The sequence below is a fragment of the Aedes albopictus genome, chromosome 1 (genome assembly GCF_035046485.1).
Source record: "Aedes albopictus strain Foshan chromosome 1, AalbF5, whole genome shotgun sequence".
Taxonomy (NCBI): domain Eukaryota; kingdom Metazoa; phylum Arthropoda; class Insecta; order Diptera; family Culicidae; genus Aedes; species Aedes albopictus.
Window position 1 is genome coordinate 317,895,622 of NC_085136.1, and position 21,028 is coordinate 317,916,649.

The 21,028-nt window shown below is 40.9% G+C and overlaps 1 protein-coding gene across 1 annotated transcript; it reads right to left on the reverse strand.

The window, feature by feature from the left end:
• Positions 1–8,746: 8,746 nt before the first annotated feature.
• On the reverse strand, positions 8,747–20,248 carry LOC109423626 (disintegrin and metalloproteinase domain-containing protein 12). The gene is made up of 8 exons (XM_062861069.1): positions 20,239–20,248; positions 15,392–15,501; positions 15,142–15,330; positions 14,910–15,070; positions 14,733–14,838; positions 13,133–14,672; positions 12,894–13,032; positions 8,747–11,982 (listed from the first exon to the last, which is right to left on the reverse strand). Exons 1-8 carry the CDS (start codon positions 20,246–20,248, stop codon positions 9,816–9,818), a joined length of 4,422 nt encoding a protein of 1,473 aa, XP_062717053.1. The 3' UTR covers positions 8,747–9,815.
• Positions 20,249–21,028: the final 780 nt, after the last annotated feature.

Sequence of the window (21,028 nt, forward strand, 5' to 3'; positions counted from 1 at the left end):
CAACACATAGGTTTGATGCATTTTCATATCTGGTCCCTTCCTGGGGTACCGTTCCGGAACACCTAAATGGCCATATCTCCGGAACGGCTGAACCGATCCGAACCATTTTCAATAGGAAACAATGGGACCAGATTCCGCGTCGAATGAATCGTCGGTCATTGAAATCGGATGAGGTTTACTGCCAAAAAGTGATGTGAGTTTTTTTGTACACACACATACACACACACATACACACACACATACACACACACAGACATCACCTCAATTCGTCGAGCTGAGTCGATTGGTATATAAGACTTGACCCCTCCGGAGGCTCTATCAAATTTTCGTTTTTGGAGTGAACATATAGCCTTTCGGTACACCTTGGTGTACGAGAAAGGCAAAAAAAAATACGAAGAATTCTAAAACTTAATTGGGAATTCCACAAATTAAATTTGGTTGAATATTTCAATTTTTTTCTGGAAATCCTTCAAGATGTTCTATGGAAAACCTTCAGGAATTCTTCTAGAAATTGACTAAGAATTTCACTAGGAACTTGCCAAGAATGGATCACTAAAATAACTAAAACGGCCGCTATGGAATGAACAGAATGAACGCCACCGTAGTCTTGTATGCTAATAGTTCTTTAAGAATTTCTCGATAAATTCTCAAAGAATGATTCTACAATTAATCCAACAACTCTTGTGGAAATTTTCCAGGAATTCCACTTAAATTTTCCTGGAGGTACTCTAGAATTGCTCTAAGTATTCCTCTAGATATGTTCTCAGTAATATGGAAATAGTCTTAGTATTTCTAGAAGTTCTCCTAGGATTACTGTGGAAATTTTCAAACATTTTTCTTAGATTTCTGCTAGAATTACTCTGGGTATTGTTCGAGATATCTCCAAGAATTCCTCCAGTAACTGTCCAAAAAGTCTTCTAGAATTTCTTCAAGCATTCCTAGGAAGTCTAAGAATTTCTCTAGGAGTTGATTGATTGGTTTGTCTTTATTCAAGAGACTTTCGGCTTTTGGCTGGTTTGTCTCTTTTCTCTAGGAGTATCGTTCAAGAATCTCTTTGGGAATCCTCTCAAAATGCCTCTGGGAATTTTCCAAGAACCCATCTGGAAACTCTTTAGAGGAGTTCTCTAAGAATTTCACTAGAAATTCTCCAATAATTTCACTGGAAATTCTCCAAAAAAATCTCGAACAATTTCGCTAGAATTTCCCTTATAAATCCTTTACGAAGAATTTCTTTCAGAATTCTAAACTCAATTGAATTTTTAAATTCTGAAAAAAAATCAATGATTTTTTGATTTTATACGAAAGAGCACCTTTTTCTATGCCACTATGAGTTTTTTTTTCAGATTTTTATAACTTAATTTTGGTACCTATAATCAATTTCAAAGAATTTTTTTGAAATCACCTTTTGACAACTGAGCAACTGCTTGACAGCTCCGCCCAGTACAAAATGCAATGAGGGGTGATTTGACAAATCGACAAATAGGTTCCCGGGCTTCAAAATTCATGAAAATTTGGATTTTGGCTCAGTTTGGCATGCAGATTCGGAATATGAAATTATCTCAACACCTCTAAAGAAGCCAATTGGCCAGAATTATAATTTAGGAATTTGCCAAGAGTATTTCAAATGTTTTTTTCTGGAATTCCTTCAAGATGTTCTATGAAGAACCTTCAAGAATTCTTCTGGGAATTGTCCAAGAATTTCACTAGGAACTTTCCAAAAATAGTTTTTCAACAACTACTCGAAAAATTCTCAAGGAATCAATCTAGAAATTCTCCAGGAATTCATCCAAAATTTTCTGGAAAGTACTCTAGAAGTACTCGAAGTATTCCTCTAGATATACTTACTCTTAATATTTGTCTAGAAATTCTCTTAGTATTTCTCTAGAAATTCTCCTAGGATTACTCTAGACATTTTTAAAAATTCTTCTTAGATTTCTGCAAGAATTACTCTGGGTATTGCCTAAGAAAATTCCAAAAGTTCCTCTAGGAAGTCTCCAAAAAGTCTTCAAGTAAATTTCCAACCATTCCTCTAGAAGTTTTCTAAGATTTTTTTTTTCTTGAAATGCTTCAGAATTCGTCTTTGAATTTTCCAACAGTTTCTCTAGGAATCCTCTCAGAATGTCTTTAGGAAGCTCCTGTTGCAACCCTCTAAAGGAAGTCTCCAAGAATTTCACTAAGAATTCTTAAACAAAATTTCACTAAAAATACTTCAAGATTTCCTCAAGATAAAACATTTTTCTAGAAATTCCCTGTGTATTCCTCAAGAACTAATCTGGGTATTCACTAAGAATTGGTCTAGGAATTCTACTAGATTTTTCTATGAATTTTTAAGGAATTCTTCTGGAACTCTTTCGAGATGTTCTATGAAGAACCTCCAAGAGTTCTTCTTGTAATTGTCCAAGAATTTCACTAGGAGTTTTCTAATAATGAGAGAATTAGAACAATCTTAAGAGAATCATCTCCAAGAATGTCTTGAAAAGTTATTCAAGAACTCCTCCAAAAAAATCATCTAGAAATACTCCAAGAAGTCCTCTAGAAATATTACTGAGGGATTATAGAAAAACTGTAAGGATTCTCCTAGATTTACTTCTAGTATTCTTCTTGAAATGTTGTTAGTGTTAGTTTTAGTAATTAGCCTCTAGGAATTCACCAAGAATTCCCCTGGGTAATTTCCAAGATTTTTTTTTTTTGTGGAAATTCTCTATAAATTTATCAACAAATTCTATGAGATGCTTTGTGGAAATTCTCAAAAAAAAATCCAATAGTTTTTTGGTAAAATTATAGATTGCCTTCAGGACTACACCTTGGAATTCTCCAAGAATTCCTTTAGAAAATCTCCAAGAATTACTCTAGAAATTATACATTATACATCTTCTGGAGATTTTCTCTAACAAGTTCTTTAGAATGTCCTCCACAATTTTGCTGGGGAATTCCAATAAACCACTAGGAATTTTCCAAAAATTCCTCAGAAAATTCTCCAAGTTTTCCTCTACGAACAGATTTTCTATGAATTCCTCTTAAGAATTCTCCTGGTCTGTCTTTTGGAATTTTTCCAGAATTTCTTTAAAGATTTTTTATTTTTTTTTCTAGAAATTCTTTAGCACTTTCTCTGGAAATTCCCTAGGACTATTTTTTTAGGAATTTTCCAAGCATTTCTATTGTAATTCTAGAAGAATTTACCTGAGTATTCTCAAATAAGTACCCTGGGCATTCTCCTAGAATTCCTGTGCAATTCCTTCACGGATTTCTCTTTCCAGAAATCTTCTGGGAATTCTCCAAGGATTTCTTTCTGTAGAGTTTTAGCACCATTTAGATCAAAACAATGGATCTGATCTTGTACCGACTTTTCGAACCCTCTAAGCAGGATACCCTCTACGAATGAGTGTAATCAGTTTCGTACCTTTTAATTCCGCCCTAATTGCTTATCCTTGGACAGATACGTGTATTTCGGCTACCACTTGTAATCTTCCTCAGTGTCAGTTATCCACTCCTTTCAGAAATCCGGAGAGATTCCTCTCAGGAATCCGGAGAGATTCCTCTCAGGAATCCGGAGAGATTCCTCTCAGGAATCCGGAGAGATTCCTCTCAGGAATCCGGAGAGATTCCTCTCAGGAATCCGGAGAGATTCCTCTCAGGAATCCGGAGAGATTCCTCTCAGGAATCCGGAGAGATTCCTCTCAGGAATCCGGAGAGATTCCTCTCAGGAATCCGGAGAGATTCCTCTCAGGAATCCGGAGAGATTCCTCTCAGGAATCCGGAGAGATTCCTCTCAGGAATCCGGAGAGATTCCTCTCAGGAGCCCGGAGAGATCCCTCTCAGGAATCCGGAGAGATTCCTCTCAGGAATCCGGAGAGATTCCTCTCAGGAATCCGGAGAGATTCCTCTCAGGAATCCGGAGAGATTCCTCTCAGGAATCCGGAGAGATTCCTCTCAGGAATCCGGAGAGATTCCTCTCAGGAATCCGGAGAGATTCCTCTCAGGAATCCGGAGAGATTCCTCTCAGGAATCCGGAGAGATTCCTCTCAGGAATCCGGAGAGATTCCTCTCAGGAATCCGGAGAGATTCCTCTCAGGAATCCGGAGAGATTCCTTTCAGAAATACGGAGAGATTCCTCGCAGGAATCCGGAGAGATTCCTCTCAGGAATCCGGATTGATTCACCTCAGGAATCCGGAGAGATTCCTCTCAGGCATCTGCAGAGATTCCTCCCAGGAATCTGTAGAGCTTCCTCAAGAAATCTGGAGAGATTCCTCCAGGAATCTAGAGAGATTCCTCCAGGAATCTAGAGATATTCCTCCAGGAATCTAGAGAGATTCCTCCAGGAATAACCGGACTGGATAACTGACACTAAGGAAGATTACAAGTGGTAGTCGGAATACGCGTATCTCTCAAAAGATAAGCAATTAGGGCGGAATTAAAAGGTACGAAACTAATTAGGGTAAATGATGATGGTTGGACCAACTTGAGATATTTCGATACGTGGTCAACATGTACGTCAAGAATTTCTTATGATCGAATCGCAATAACATACCCAATTTGTAGTTGGCAGAATGCTCTACTCTTCTAGTTTACGAAAAGCCCGGAGAATACCTAAATTACTTAAAAAATAATTATATAATTCGTTTTATTCGAGCTTACAATTTTGATCTTGGTTGGACCAACGCAGATATTGGTTGGACCAAAAAATGATTATGGTTGGACCATGATGGCTGAATATCCAAATATCGGACAAAAGAGTGGCGAAAACAATAATCATCAGAAAACCAGGTTGACGTCGGCGACATCGTGACTGCACGCAGTTCAAGAAAACCTAAGAACTCTGAAAGTTCGATGAAACTGGAGAAACACCCCTCCGGACTGACGAAAATGAAGGGGGCATGCAGGATTAAGATTTCAGATAGGTTTTAAATGTCTTACAAATCGACACTGATTTTTCATTTGGGCCTAACTGACATTTTCGAATTCTCTTCATCGATCCTCTCTTTGTTTTATCACAGAATGTGTATTGAGTTTTTCAAAGATTTTTTGGTTGAAATGCGAAGAAGGCGACTACATGTTGCTATAGAAACAAAAAGAATAATGATTTTGTTTGTTTTGATCAAGTTATTAGCCAAAGAGAGAGTCGATGAAGAGAAATCGATCAAGTCAGTTAGGCCCTTATGAAAAATCATTGTCGAAATGATCTATAAACATTAAAATTATTTAGATATAGGTTTATTTTTCATCAACATCGTGTGCTACATACCGAATAATTAGGGAATTATGTCTCACTTGCCAAAGGGTATTATTGCCACACAGACTCAGCCTAGGGCGCAGCTATTGGTGGGTGAGCGAACACTCACTACCATATATCGATGTAGGACAGAGTTCCATTGTAGATTCAGGTTGATGATGATATTAGGTAGCTGCGACAATCCTTAATGCATACGGTGGGCTGCAGTGGGAGACTGGTGAGGTACTATTTGCTAATCGACCAGGGACACTATTCTTGTCCTCTTAATCTAGATCTTGGTGGACGCACTAAGGACGTAAGGAGGAAAGCGACCGGCCGTCGAAATAAGCTCAGCTGTTCGGACCCACGGGACAATGCGACGACTTCTTCGGCCTATACCGCTTCAGGTTTAGGTATCCGACGGCGGGCAGTACTCGCTTGGGAACGCGACAATCTTGTTCAATGTCACCGCGCGCGGAGAAAATAGTAAACAAACTGCATTAGTCCTAGCAACCTACATGGTAACCGCTAGGTCTAACCACAATCATTCGGTGGACCAACCATCATCATATTCATTTTGCCTAATTTTTCTTATTTATTTAATTTTAAGTGAAAAATTATTAATTACACATACGTCATCATGAAGTTCATATATTTTCGCAAAAGTATAACGCAAAAAATATATGCATTCAAAATAAAATATCTTTACTGCAGATGTTACAAATTGAGTAATTTTGTTGTCCAAGTTGCGCTTCTAGTCAGCCCTATCAACATCCTTAAATAATTAAATGATTTAAAGATATAATACATAAAATCCATTTGATTTCAATAAAGATGAAGCTATGTTTTGACAAAAGTAAGACTTCAACTCAAGTTTTAAAGAAAAAGTTGATCAAATCTGTAATTTTCCAAATTGGTCCAACCATGATCAGTTTTTCAGTTGGTCCAACCATCATCATTTACCCTACATTCATTCGAAAATGGATCTGAGTTTAATATCAATTCTGATTTTCAGCAATTCTTCTAGAATTTCTCCAGGTTTCTCTAAAATTTTCCTGGAGGTACTCTAGAAATACTCCAAGTATTCCTCTAGATATACTTCTAGTATTCTTCTGGAAATTCTTTTAATACTTCTCTAGTAATTCTCCTAGTATTTCTCTAGAAATTCTCCTAGGATTACTGTAGAAATTTTAAAAAATTCTTCAAAAATTTCTGTAAGAATTCTTCTGGGTGTTGTCCAAGAAATTGCGAAGTATTTCTCTAGGAACTCTCCAACACGTCTTCTAGAAATTCTTCAAGCATTCCTCTAAGAACTCTTAGAAAGAAATTTTACAAGAATTCGCCTAGGAATTCACAAGAATTCCTCTCACAATGCCTCTAGGAATTCTCCAAAAATTCCACTAGCAATCCTCTTAAGCAATTTTCCAAGAATTTCACTATGCATTATTCTTCAATTAAATACACTAGAAATTTCCATTATTTTCTCGAGAAATTCTAAAAGTTTCATGTGTATTCTACAACAACTGTGGGCTTCGTGGCCGTGCAGCTAGAAGCGTCAGTCATCTAGGCGTTTTGTAAGCCTCGGAGTGTGGGTTCGATTCCCGCTCCAGTCGGGGAAAACTTTTCGTCAAACGGAAAATTCTCCACTGGGCCACTGGGTGTTATGTGTGTTGTCCGTTGTCATATGTTAGTGCTTGTTCAGTCTGTACAACCTCTGGTTGAAGACGGTGTAGTGTCTTTTTTTTAGAACTAACCTGGGTATTCATCAAGAATTTCTCTAAAATTTCTACCAGATTTTTGTAGGCATTTTTAAGAATTCTTGTGAAATTCTTTCGAGATGATTTCCAGAGGACCTCGAAAAATTCTTCTGGAAAATGTTCAAGGATTCCACTAGGAGTTTTCCTATAATTGAAAAATTAGAACAAACTTAAGGAATTCGCCATTCTCCAAGAATGTCTTTGAAAGTTCTTAAATAAATCCTCCATAAATACTCAAAAAAATCTTCTAGAAGTAATACAATGACTTTTTTAGAAATTTTCCAGGAAGTCTTTTAGAATTTTCCACGAGGTTCTCTAGAAATACTCTAAATATTCCTCTTGATTTACAACTAGTATTCTCCAGGAAATTCCTTCAGTATTATTTTTAGAAACTATCCTCCTATAATTTATCAAGAATTCCTCTAGTTATTTTCCAATTTTTTTATGGAAACTCTCTACGTTCTTCAAAGTTTCTGAAAAAAATCTCGGTAAACCTTTTGGCATTCTTTTAGGCTATCCCTGGGAGTTCTCCAAGAATTCATTCAGAAAATCTCCAACCAATACTCTAGGAATTATACAAAACATCTTCTGGGGGGTTTTCAACAAGTTATCTGGAAACTCGCCACATTTTCCTGGTAATTCTGCAGTAAAACCACTAGAAATGTTTCAAGAATCCCTCAGGAAATTCACCAAGAAAACCTACAACAGATTCTCTAGGAATTCCTCAAAGAATTCTCCTGGAGTGTCTTCAGGAACTTTCCCAGAACTTTGGGGATTTTCCAAGATTTTTTTTAAAGAATTCTCCTGCAATTACTCTGAAAATTGCCTAAGACCTTCAATAAGGATTTTTTTTAAATTTTCTCTGGAAGTCCTAAAATAATTTCCCTGGGAATTCTTAAAAAAAATATTTCTTCAATTTCTTCAATAATTCCTCTGTAATTCTAACAAGGGATTCTCTGAAACTCCTTCAAGAATTCTTCTTGGAATTATTTAAGGTTTTCTTTGGAGCATCTGCTAGAATTCCACTAAGATTAATAAAAAAAATGGATCTGATTGTTATAACTACACTTCTATGAGTTTTTCAAGAATTCCTCTGGAAATTCTGCATAAGTTCTCCTAGGATTTCCTTCAAGAATACACATGAAATTCCTTCAGGAGTCGTCATGTTAAGGAATTCTCCTCACCAGGAACTCTTTAAGAAGTTTTCAAAGAAATCCTTTTAGGAATTGCCCAAAAACTGCTCTATGGGTTATCCAAGATTTCCTTCAGGATTTTCCCAAAAAGTCCTCTAAGAATTACATGAAAATTTCTCTAGGAGTTGTCCAAGAGTTTCCCTTAGGAATCTCAAAAAATCTTCTGCAATTCCTTAGAGAACTCCTCTTCAAAAAAAATCCTAGAGGAATTCTTACGAATTTCCAGAGGAATGCTAGGAGGGCTCCCTGGTAAATCCTTGGAGAATTCTTTTTGTTTATAATCTTCGTTTATTTGAGGCTCAATCGCGATTAATACTTTACGGAGCCGTGTATCATTGTTTGTATGTTATTTACAAACATCTTCAAAATTAACTTAGTTAGTAAGGGACGAGGCCTTGGAGAATTCCCGGAGGAGACTAAATAGATATTTCCTGGTCGAATTTTTTGGGAGTATTGTTCATAACTTATAAGATTGGTGTACGGATGTGTCGGTATGTGAGGTATTACACTTGTTTCGATAATATGTCTTCTAAAATCTTAGTTCACAAGGATCAATTTCGAAGGTAACAAACATATCCAAGCCCAGTTCAATATTATAAAAGACTTTATTTCGTTAGAGTTATATTCTCTTTTCTTCTTCTTTTCTCTCCCTCTCTCGTTGACAATTGTTCATTTGTTCACCTATATAAAAAGCAGTTTCACTTTACACAAATAGTATGCTGAATGATGCACCATTCTCTTCCTCTAGGGACTTCCTTCTATCATCATTTCACAATTGATTAATTTGCAAATCCTACACAAATAGTAATTGGTTTACCGTCCAATCGTAAAAAGCAGTCATCCCAAGTAACATTTTTAGGTCTAATAGATTAGAACAGATCCTTGGAACAATCGTTGAAGGTCTCCCCAAATCTAATTGGATTCTAAAATGTTGCTTGGGATGTGATCTATTTCTTCTTTTTCTTCTTTTGATTAGTTTTCGATCTTTCCAAATTCGTTTTCTTATCTTCCTTTGATAACGGACTCCAAATCGAATTTCGCACCCAAACGTTCCTATACTCCGGTCAACGTTCTCTATCCGTCCTTTTCTTCCAAGCATATTTTTCTTCTTCTTTGGTTACTATTTACAAACAAGTGAGATTCCCTAAACTATGACGGACTTGTCTCGGGATATTTTGCTTTCTCCGGCAAGCGCAATTCGATAACCTCGCAGGAGGGGACAAAAGCACAGCAAGAAACAATAGAACACTGTGGAAAAATCGGGGAGGGAACGCGGATCGAGGAGATCAAGCCGTAGGAGGTTCACTGCGACAACATTTTGCTTATCAAATATCTAATAATCTTTGTGTAAGGTTGCTTGTAACGTTTGTAAAAACCGAAAACGATCTATTGCGCGCGCGAACTCTTCTATTGTTTATCCTAATTCACACATCGGTGATTTTGATTGTTATTATTCTTACTGTGTTCGGAATCGGAACTGAACGCGGTCCTCGCGGACCGTTTTCACAATTTCATATTAACATAATATGAACGATTGATATTCACGCCGAGGCAGTTTCCGCTCGAAGCGTGAGTTAGTCTCTGAATGGAATTTTCTGGGCGTGTTTGGCGTTTATTTTTTCTGCTAGTACGGATTCTAAGTAGAGATGGCGCTCCTACTTTTTCGTTTCGAACTTCTGCTGCAACGACGCCACGTTGGAGGACTTTCCGGGACCAGGTCGGGCGGCCGCCGTTAGGATCTTGCTGTTGGCGGTTGAGATCTTCGGCTTGACGACGCTCTCTGGTTTTGCCGCTGTTTTGGGTTTCTGCGCTGGGGTGACGGCGGTTGCCTTGGCAGTCGTGACGCCACCATTAGCAATTCGGCCCTTTGGAGAAGGGCTTCGCGTTCGAACCGAAGAGTTGTTCAGGGGTTTTCGACTGCCGTTGGTAGTCGCGGTGATGCTAGGGGGTGTCGGATTTCGGCTGAGTTTCGGCGCCGTGAAGGTGCTGACGCCGTTGGAGAGTTTTTCCTGGTTGATCTTGGACTTGGTGGCCGCTACGACAGATCCCGGGCGGCTGTTGGTCACGGAACTATGATAAGGCTTGTAGGGAGCTGCCGTTGTCGTGGACTTTTTCGTTGTCACTGCTGGAGGCCTACTGGACTCCACAGGGCCTTCAAACTGAAGAGAGCTCAAGACGTTTGAGCCGCCATTTCTAAAGCTACTTAAATTAGTTGAAACACTTTCTGGCTTAGATGGCGCCACCCGTGCGATCGGGGCGTTGATCGCCGACGGTCGTAGATATCCGCTGGACGTGGTACTCACGCTGGACTTGAGATTTGCCGGGTACGGCTCGTCGTCGTCCGTGGGAGCTCCCGCCCCTTCTTCATCGTCCTGAATCTCTGAAGTGTTGACGTACGTGGGTTCGTCATCTTCCTCCTCGGCCATGGGCGCCTGAGAGTTCTTCCGGACACCTCCGTCCCTCTTCAATGTGGAAGCTATGTACACAGAATCGCTTCCCCGGCTTTCAATCTCGTTGACGATCTCGCCCAGGAGGCCCATACTGTCAGAACTTCCGGAAGAGAGCGTGGCCTGCGGTGACATGATACTCGGAGGTGACGGAGATTCGTCGATGACCGAATAGATGTTGTCATGTCCGAGGACAGACGAAGATCCGTTGGAGGTTGCAGTGGTGATGGAGTCTTCCACGTCCTGGCAGTCGTCGTAGTCATTTCGGGGAGCAACGATCGTAACCGACTTCAGCGATGCTGGTTTCCGGTAACCGTGAGTATTTGGCTTGATTTCGGTGACCGTGGGTGCCGGAGGAACTGGAGGTCGTGGTGGAGGCATAGTTGGACGCGATCCGACCATGCTCTGTGGACGCTTCAGCGTCGAGAATTTTCTTGGAGACTCGGTAGCGGCCTGGCCATCTCCTGGTACTCGCTTGCCGTTCGCTTCCGGATCTCGCATGCTCTTCGCTCGTTGGACGGTAGCAACGCCTGGTCCCAGCACCGATTCGGTTTCGTTCAACTTGGGCATACTTTTCGCCAGGTCGGAAGCGATGGGAATCGGGGCGGATATCTCCAAGTTTTTCAGCTTCTCCTTGTCGGCGATCTTGATGTTCTTGGGTTCGGCCTTGGGAAGCTTTTCGTCCTTCTTCAGGTACGAGGTGATGCGGTTCAGTTTGCCTTCCTTGGGTTTCTTGTCTTTGCTGGTTGGATTGATCAGGATCTCCGGGGCCATGTTTTCTTCGGATCCCCCAGACGGGTTGCTCTGCACCGGGGGTACAACCGGAGCAGGTCGGATAGGAATTTTGGCAGTTCCGGTGTTGATTTCTCTGGAGGTGTTTGTGGACGATTCTAGAATGGGACTGGAAATGATGGGGCGTGCCGTAGAACCAGGATTGAGAGGAGGCAGAGCCGGTGCGGCCTCCATTTGGTGCTCGTGATTGGCTAGCTTGTATCCGTTGATCTGGTGGATTCCTGCCGGTTTATTGTAGGTGCTGTTACCGATCTGGACCGTGTGTGCGGGGACAGCTGGCTTAAACTTCGGGGCAGGGGGAGCAGGTCTACTGGGAACGGTGCTGCTAGTGTCCTCGCTATACTTTGACACCGGATGGACAAACGCTACATTGGGGGACTTAAGGGTTGCTCCTGGCTCGGGAAGGGGTTTCAGGGTGAAGCCTTTGAATTTACCGAACATGTTGTTATTACTGATGAAGTCCACATCATTCGAAGGTCTCAGCAATGCTGAGTTCATATCATCCGGAGAGTTGGGAGAGGATGGTGTTGTATGTGTAGATCCAGTACTTCGTGAAGAATCTGTTTTCATATTGTTGGTAGACCTGTAACAAAGGGGAACATTATAGCAAATTGTCATAGGTCTTTCAAAGGTATTCAAAGAAAAACTTTGAACGGTCAATTCCGTGTAACAATTCTTGTTTTTATCCAGGTTTAAAACATAGAATATTACATGGAAGTATACATGTATTAGAATAAGGTTTACGTAGCAGTTCATTTTACGACAAATAATACCTACTAAAAAAGTAAAATAAACTGGGAACACTTTTCCCAACATCTGTCAAATTCGTTGAATGAGTTACCACGTATACCCATCTTCTAGACTAGAGAACAACACCTACCCAGCAGCGTTAAATGCGTATGTTTGTGTGTGTACGTGTGATATCATGCGACTAAAAACTACACACCAAGATGATGAAACAACGACCAATACAGATAAACCAGATTAGAGACATAACAACAATAAGTCAGATTAGTGAACCAAAATGATCAGTTTACTTTCGATTGTAAAATAAGGTTAGAATTAACAATACATTTAAAACAACCACAGTTGACATAATCACAAAGTTGATAAGTTATTATTAGCGAACACAAACACATACATAAAACTAGCTTAAATGCTAAATTAAAATCATGCGTACTGGATACATAAATACATGTAAATGATTAAACTTAAGATATTAGGCATATTTCCAATGACAAGAAGCGAACTGACTCAAAACACCAATATATCTTAATGCACAACTAAAGATGTAGCTCCGTGCTAGTGTTTAGTAACTCGGGATTAGTACTGGAAACCAACTGCAAGCCACTAATTTGGACATGCGGTTTGTTAGAAGTTTTAACGCCAGGCGCATTATTTCCGGTGGAACCGGAAGGAGAAGTAGAAGAAGTGCTAGCGATTCGGCACGTCTGAAACACATTGCTAAGCGAACGCTTGGTTTGTTGTACGTACACGGACGGTGGCTTGCGGTGCTTCTTGGTGCTTCCGGCATGGTCCTGCCGGTAGTAGTACACCACGAAGGCGAAGATGGCACAGGTCGGGACCACTCCGCAGAAGAAGATGTACAGGAACCGTGTGAAGCCGCTGCCAGCTGAAATAGAAAAAAAAAGATTGAGAAATGTCGTGAATTCACTGGGTGAATTTCGTTCAGTGTATGCGATTTGTCAAAATCAGTGTTGCCAAATACTCACCATTTGGATCCGATGCCGGCCCGCTGTCTTCCGAGCCTCCGTTTCCGGGACTATTGCACAAAGGTGGTCCGAAACCCTTGTTGCAGTGGCAGTGTCCTTCGCTGTTACAGATACCATTGCCGTTGCAGTTCTCCGGACATTCCACGCCACTGCCTTGTGCTCGAAGACTTTCCACGGCCATACACACTTGGTTCAAACACATCTTTCCTTCGCCGCATTTCGCTCCATCCGGTGCCAGACCGGGGTCGACCTTCTGCAGTCCCAAATCCACGATTGCCGAGCGGCATGGAATCACGCTTCCGTTGTAGGTCATGAAGCTGTGCGACAGGATGGCCACCGACTCCATTCCGAATTCCAGTCGTTCGTTCAAATGCCGGCAGTGAAGCATTCCGCAGTGCACGTCGCCTTCATCGCACTTCACGTACTCGTTCTTCACTCGATTGTATCCGCAGTTTCCATGTCTGGTCCCTTCCTCATTTTTCTTGTAGCACTGATCCGACGACTTCCCTGTTGGGCCCCACAGCAATCGGCACTGATCGTTCTGCGATCTGCACGATCCCTTGTAGCAGAACGCCTTTCCGTCGTCGCACACCTCCGTATCCCTCTTGAAGACATCGTTTGGGCAATATTCCGACTCTCCGGAGCAATACTCCGGCAAGTCGCACTCTCCCTCGGCTTCTCGACAAACCGTTCCTCCAGGTTTAGGCTTGCAGGTCTCCAGGTCGCAGCACTCCCCAGTTGCACAGGAGGCATTCGAATGCAACATACAAGTCCTCGGATTGCAGCACGAGTTCTCGCAATGATCCGGCAGTCCGCAGTCGCACTGCTCGCCTGGTTCTACGAATCCATTCCCGCAAACCGGCGAGTCGAACAGCTGCGTAGGCTTGTTCTTCAAACAGTAGTTCATCCCGTGATGGAAGGCCAAGTTCAGCTGATCGATGCTGCAACTGCTCCAATGCTTCGGCGCGATCGATGAACTCGACGCGGACATAATGCACCTCTCGTCTTCGCACTGGCAATCCGGCGTATCGTGCTCCATGCCGAAGTTATGACCCATCTCGTGCGCTACCGTGGTGGCCTGAACCCCGATCACCTCGCTGTGGTACATCTCCACACCTCCACTGAACTCGTACGTACAGATCGGCCCTTTCAGTGCCTTCCCCACAACGCCTCCCTCGAAGTGCTCCTTCGTGAACAACTGCGCATTATCATTCGGGTGATCTTTGAACAGCACTTTCTTCCGATAGTGCAAGAAGTTCTTCAACGTGATCTCTCCATCGCTGGACAACTCGATCTCGTTGGCTTCGTTCCAGATCACCACGCCCACCAGTCCGATGAAGATGTTCAGCGGTTCGTACAGTGCGTTGATAATGTTGGTGATATCCTTGCAGTATTGCTGGACCACTTTGAAGTTTTCCTTCATACTCTTGAACATCTTGTTGTCGATGACGATGACCAGTTCGACGTAGCTGGAGTGTTTGTTGGCGTTGTAGGGACCCCGGATGGGTGAGGATGATTTACTGGGCGTGGCACGTTTATGCTGAAGTTAGACGGTGAAGAAGACATTAGTAATTCTGAGAACGGCATTCATCCAACTTACCCTGGACAGCCGCTGGAACTCCGATTCTCGATGCAGTTCCGGATCGTGGGTATGGTTGGCGCCACCCTCGTAGCCGCACTTCCCATGCGACAGTAGATCAGAATGTCTAAGAAGTGGATGATATGGCGACCGTATTAGATACTCAAGTTCGACCCACCTCACATCCCTACTACTCACCGATAAATGTAATGATTTGCGAGGTTTATACTGTTCGCATCCCTGTCAACCGGTGCATCGCTTTCGATATAGTACGTTTCGTGGCCATCGAAGACCACCCCGCGGATTCCACGGCAGGTCGATAGGGCCACGCTAGACGCCGGGTTGTTCTGAATCTTACCCTAAAAAGGAAGCAAAAATCTCTCAATCTCTCAATCCAGCCATTTGGAATATAGCACAGGCGTGTCCTCACCCTATAGTGGCATAGTTCCACCTGGTCGGTACGGTTGTACCGCTCAACGGCCTTACCGGCCCCATTCGGCAGTTGATAACTGAGAAAGTGGCCCCGCGGGACCAGCTGTTCGTTAAGTTGTAAATCTAATATCACATCTGCTTGACTTAGCCTATAGATTATCGTTAGGTGCGACGTGTGACGTCCGTTCTGAAAATTCAGAGAAAAAGTTCAATTGCAGTTCACACAGTAGATTCGAAAGGGAACTTACCTCTTCACGGGTGTTCGTTAGTGAACGCTTATGGCGACCGTGAACCAGTCGCGGTTGGATTCTGCTGTACCGCGAGAATTCTTTGGATGGATGAAGTCGATTGTCATCTGCTGTGAATGTGAAAATGGAGAAAGAAAGAGAGAATCAGAATCAGTCGGGGACTTACTGTGTGAAGCTGAGGAGACACGCGTTGATAATGGGGCGACGACAGGTCTTATCGCACTTAGAATGTAAATTATGGATTGTAAAGGACAACGACGATAACCTTGTGTGGTTGTGATTCTGGCGAGGAGGGGAAGCCTTATTGCAAATCCTCGTAATACGATTATCACTGGCAATTCTAGAAGCAATAACAACCGTTATAGAGTGCAAGACGGAGATTTTCTACTCGCGTCAATGGGCGCAATACTATTCGAATGCCATTGAATGGTACACCCAAAGGAAGAAATACTTCTGCTGAACTGAAAATTCTCAGGAATTTATTTATTTATTGAAATATTGCTGGTTGTATTTCTCCGCCAATCTTCTTTAAAAAAATCCTCCAACAATTTATCTACAAGTTTCTTTTAAGAATACATCGGCAATATTTTTGAAAAAAACTTAGGAAATTTATTTAGGAATATCAAGAGTTTTTTTTTCTCAAATTCTTCCGTAACCGCTTGAAGATTGGTCCGGCATTTCTAACGATTTCCTCCGGCAGTTCCTCAAAAAACATTTTTTATGGCTTCCTCTAGAAATTCTTTCGGAAGCATTTTTTTAATGGAATTCCCCAGCGAATCTTTTTGAAATTGTTCGACAGTTGCTTAAGGAACTCCTTCGTCAGTTTGTCTTGAAATTCCTCCCGTAAACGCTTCAGGGGTTCATCCAACAATTTCTCCGGGAAATCCTCTGGATTTTTTTTTGCGTGAATTCGTTTGACGGGCTCTCAGGGAATTCCTTCAAAAACTCCTGGAAATTCCTTGAGTGATTCGTACTAAAATTCCCTTAAACCCTTTTGACCCCAGGTGAAAAATAAAAGTTCAAAAAACCGCCAATAGCCCATTTCTCAACAGAATTTAACCAAATTTTGAACACAAACTCGCACAACACTATAGTTATGGAAATATACGAGATCAACATTTCCTTGGACTTCTGAACGGAGTAAGGCCGGTGGGTCACTGGGTCAAGTCGGGCAAAAAAGGCCAAGGACGATTTACACCCCTATAACTTTCTTATTAGCGAAGTATTTCAATGGGACTTTGCACATTCCGTTGCCTAATGATAGTTGCTGTTGCTACAGGTTCGAATTTGATATTTTCCGATAGGTTTCTTTTGAAATCTTGAGATATTCAACATTTCTGAACCATCCAAGTCTACATTTGCGTTTGTTGTTTTCAAATGATATTAAACACGAGATAATATTCCCTTATTGACCCCATAGGTAACACAGCGCAACATTTTTTTGTCTCAAGAGCAAACTTATGTGTCTCCGAAGGTTTTTGGGCCGCTGAATCCGAATCCGGGCTTAGATTTGCTCCAACACGTCACAATTTTGAGCTATACCTCAATTTATAGGGTAAAATATGCGATTTTGGGCTTTTTCGACTGCAAGCCATATTAAGCATGGGAATATTTTTTTTGAGCAATCAAAAGGTTAAATGGTCAATTAACATCTAAATTAACGACTCATGCAAAACATTTTGTTTTACCTAATCAAATTTGATAGATTTAGGCATTTTATGTTAGTATGAAAACTTGCATGCAACTTGTGGAGGGTGACTTGTATGAGAAATATCGTACCTAACATAAATCGCTTAAAACTATCAAAGTCGATTTGGTAAAACGAAATTTAGATATTAACTGACCATTTAACCTTTTGATTGCTTATAAAAATATTTCCACGCTTAATGGCTTGCAGTCAAAAAAGTCCAAAATCGCATATTTTACCCTATAAATTGAGGTATAGCTCAAAATTGTGACGTGTTGGAGCAAATCTGAGCCCGGATTCGGATTCAGCGGCCCAAAATCTGTCAGAGACACATAAGTTTGCTCTTGAGACAGACCAAAAGCTAATTTTTGTTACGCTGTGTAATCGGAAACTGTACTGTGAATATTTCCTGAATATCTCGATGGATTGTCCGAATCCGTCCTTACAAAACATGAACACTCGAAATAATCACCAAGGATTATTTTCAATTATTTTTAGCGCTCTTATTTGCTCCAGTGATATCAACGAACTGTAGGAATTTTGGACGATCTGATTGAAGTCATGCCTTGACTACAGAGAACCGTAGATGTACTACAATTAGATGTATTTGCATGCGGAAAACAACGATTAGCTCCAGAAACTTCATCCAACAGGAGTAAATAAAAGCCTCTACTAGATTCCTGAGTACCCGGGATGGCCTGGCTGAAGTCAAGCCTTGAGTTCGTTGAGCTGTAGATAAACTGTAATCACATGTTTTGCCTATGTGGAACCCCTGTGCACTACATAAACTCATATTCTATTATGTGTCAATGAAAAGGTCTCGCACAATTATTTCAAGGAAAATATGATGACCTAAGCGAAGTCATGCCTTGACTTCAGGAAACCATAGATGGACAACAACAACACGCGGAAAACAATGGTTAGCTCCAGAAACCAACACTACATCGAATAGGAGTGAGTAAATTCCTCGACTAGATTCCTCAGTACCCGGGATGGCCTGGCAAAAGTCAGGCCTTGAGTTCATTGAGCTGTAGATGAAATGTCATCACATGTTTTACCTGTGTGGAATCTATGTGGACTTCATGAACTTATATTCCATCATGTGTCAGGGAAAAGGTCTATCACAACTATTCCTAGGAAAATTTGATGACCTAAGCGACATCATATCTTGACTTCAGAGAACCGTAGATGGACAAAAATAAGTTTTTTTTTGCACGCAGAAAACAACGGTTGGCTCCAAAAGTTCTGCAGAAGTTTATTGAAAAATGTCTTCATGAATTCCTCATTAATTTAAAAATACCCCAGGAAATCCTTTGGGAAGTCCTCCGAAAATACGTTTAATATTTATTTTTAAATTTGCTATAGGAATTACTCTAGAAATTTCTTCAGATATGCCATCGGCATTTTGTTTGAAGGAACTCCTCCTGCATTTTTTTTCGGACGATCCTCCGACAATTTCTTCTTTGAAAGTTCTTGGAATTCCTTGGAAATTTTCTGTAGGAATTACACCTGCAACTTTTCAAGTGGTTTTACAGAAATCTCTTCAGAAACTTTTTCGACTGTTGTTTTAGGAATTTCTAAGACAATATCTTTAGAAGTGTCGGTGGCATATCGTTTGCCAATTTCTTAAGGAATTTGTTTTGGACTATTCAAAACAAATTAGAGATCAATTCTTTAGGAATTCCGGTAATTCTTCTAGGTATCGATTTAGTATTTTCTTAGAAAATACTCCGGAACTCGCCAACCAATTTATATAGAACTTTCATAGGAATTTCTCCAACAGTTTCTATAGATATCCCTCGAACATTTCTTCTAGAAATTTTCACGGAAATTTCTTAAGGTTTGTAAGCCTGCTAGCTACTAGGTACAGGATCACTACCTGCTACGGTAGTTATGCTGGAGCAGGGTCGCTTATGCTGATTGTCGGTCACACTCACACTACCACAATCATGTTCATGGAACGGGACCAAGGGGAGGAACAAGAAACGATGTTACGTTGGAAAGGTAAACCACAGATTTCTCACAGATTAATTGCTCACAAGCCACACTATCTGCCCTTCAGAACGGACCAATTAAGGCGAGGCCTGAAACTCCGTTATGAGCACGAAAGGCGAAAACTATTCAAAAAGGTGCAAATTACACAAATCAGGGATCACTGTGGAAAAACTAAGCCACTGGTTCAACATACAAAATCATGCCTATATTATTCAGGTTTTGGCCTAATCCTAAAGTGACGTCACTATCTTAATTCTAGTTTACAATACTTGCGGTTTAACGGTTTTAGGGTGGCGGGTGGTGGTTTTGGCGGATGACGGTGTGGCAACTGGCGGAATGGCGGTAATGGTGGCGGTGGCGGCGGAAATGGCGAATGCGGTTTTCTGGTGCTCACCGGAGGTTACCGGTTGGGCTCTCGATACCAGCGTTGGAGAGAACCGATCGTTCTAATGTTGAACCCGTACGAATACCAGGACTGGCATGCAGTTTCTGTCCGAGCGGTGATACTCGATCGAGATTTAGGACGTTTCTCGATCCTTCAGTCCTTGGATATCGCACGTGGGGGCTCTGGGGTTAAATGGGCTTTTCAGGAGGCGTCCCGGGCAGCCACTAGGAGAAATACACAAAAAGGCCCGCTGGACGGACCTGTCCAATTGAATTAGCACAGGTTGCTTGAATTGTAGGTTCCCTACCCGATTATACCACAAAATTAACCGCAAAATCCACAATTACCTTTTTGTTTCAACTATCGTTTTTCACACAATTGTTCCCTAATAGCTTTAGTAAATACAATGGGTTTTAATCACTATAACAAAGAACAAAAGATTACAATAGCACACAATACATCAACTTTTCTTCTTTTTCAACTAACCGTACTATAACTTGTGATCTAATTTTAAGTTTTTCGGTTTAACAATTTTCCTTTAGTTTTAAGTTTTACCCTAGAATGATACCAAAAATTTACATAATTTACACCAAAAATATACAACATACAACAAACTTTTTAATTTAGGGAACACGGCGCGCACTTCTAACTCCTTAAAAGGTCACGGACAGAAAGGCAGAATCAGATTTAGGCCAAGCTCAAGAAAACGATTTTAGTGAGAAATGGGCCGAAGTTTGCCGAAATATTGTCGAATGACCCTCTGTGGGTTACTTTTCGTACCGTCAGACATTGTGTCTTGCATGAAAGTTTATGATTCAAACCGCTGCCAATAAACTAAACAGGGTATGTGGGTGACTTTCTGCCAGCATGAGTGCATGAGTTCTTTTGACAGGAACAGGACCGGACTTTACTCAAGAACGAACTCAAAAAAGGACAAATTCGGAACAGGAAAATATTGATTGTGGTAAAGCCACAAGCTAACAATATGGGACCAACGGTTACAGGTTGAAGAAGTTGTCATTGACATAATCGTCATTATTGAAAATAGGCAAACAGTTTTCTTGTTCAAAATTGGAATATTTGCAAATAATATGTGCTAACTGTACTTTTCACATGCAATACAGTAAATACATTTTTACTACAAACATTTAAGTTTGTCAAGAAAGTTTCTTGCGAATGTTCAATGGTGATGATTACGTCAATGACGACATCTTCAACACTAAGAAACATCTTTGAATTTCCCACCAGAAATAAATCAGTAAAATAATTTAAAAATACTTTCGGAAATTCCTTTCTCCAATCCCAAGAGAAACTTATTGGCATTCGTCCTGCAATTTCTGCAAATTCTTACATTTTCTAGGAATTTAGGAATTGTTTTTTTTATTCTTCCGGCCGTTACATAAATTAAGAAATTTAAGAAATCCTGAAAAGATTGCCAAAGAAATTCTTAAAAAAATGCCTGTGCAATAGATAAGAAGTTTTGATTGCATTCTGAAACTGCCGAAATGATTTGTAATGCAATTACTGCCGGAAATTTTGGAAGAGCTTCTAAGACATTTTCTAAAAGAAT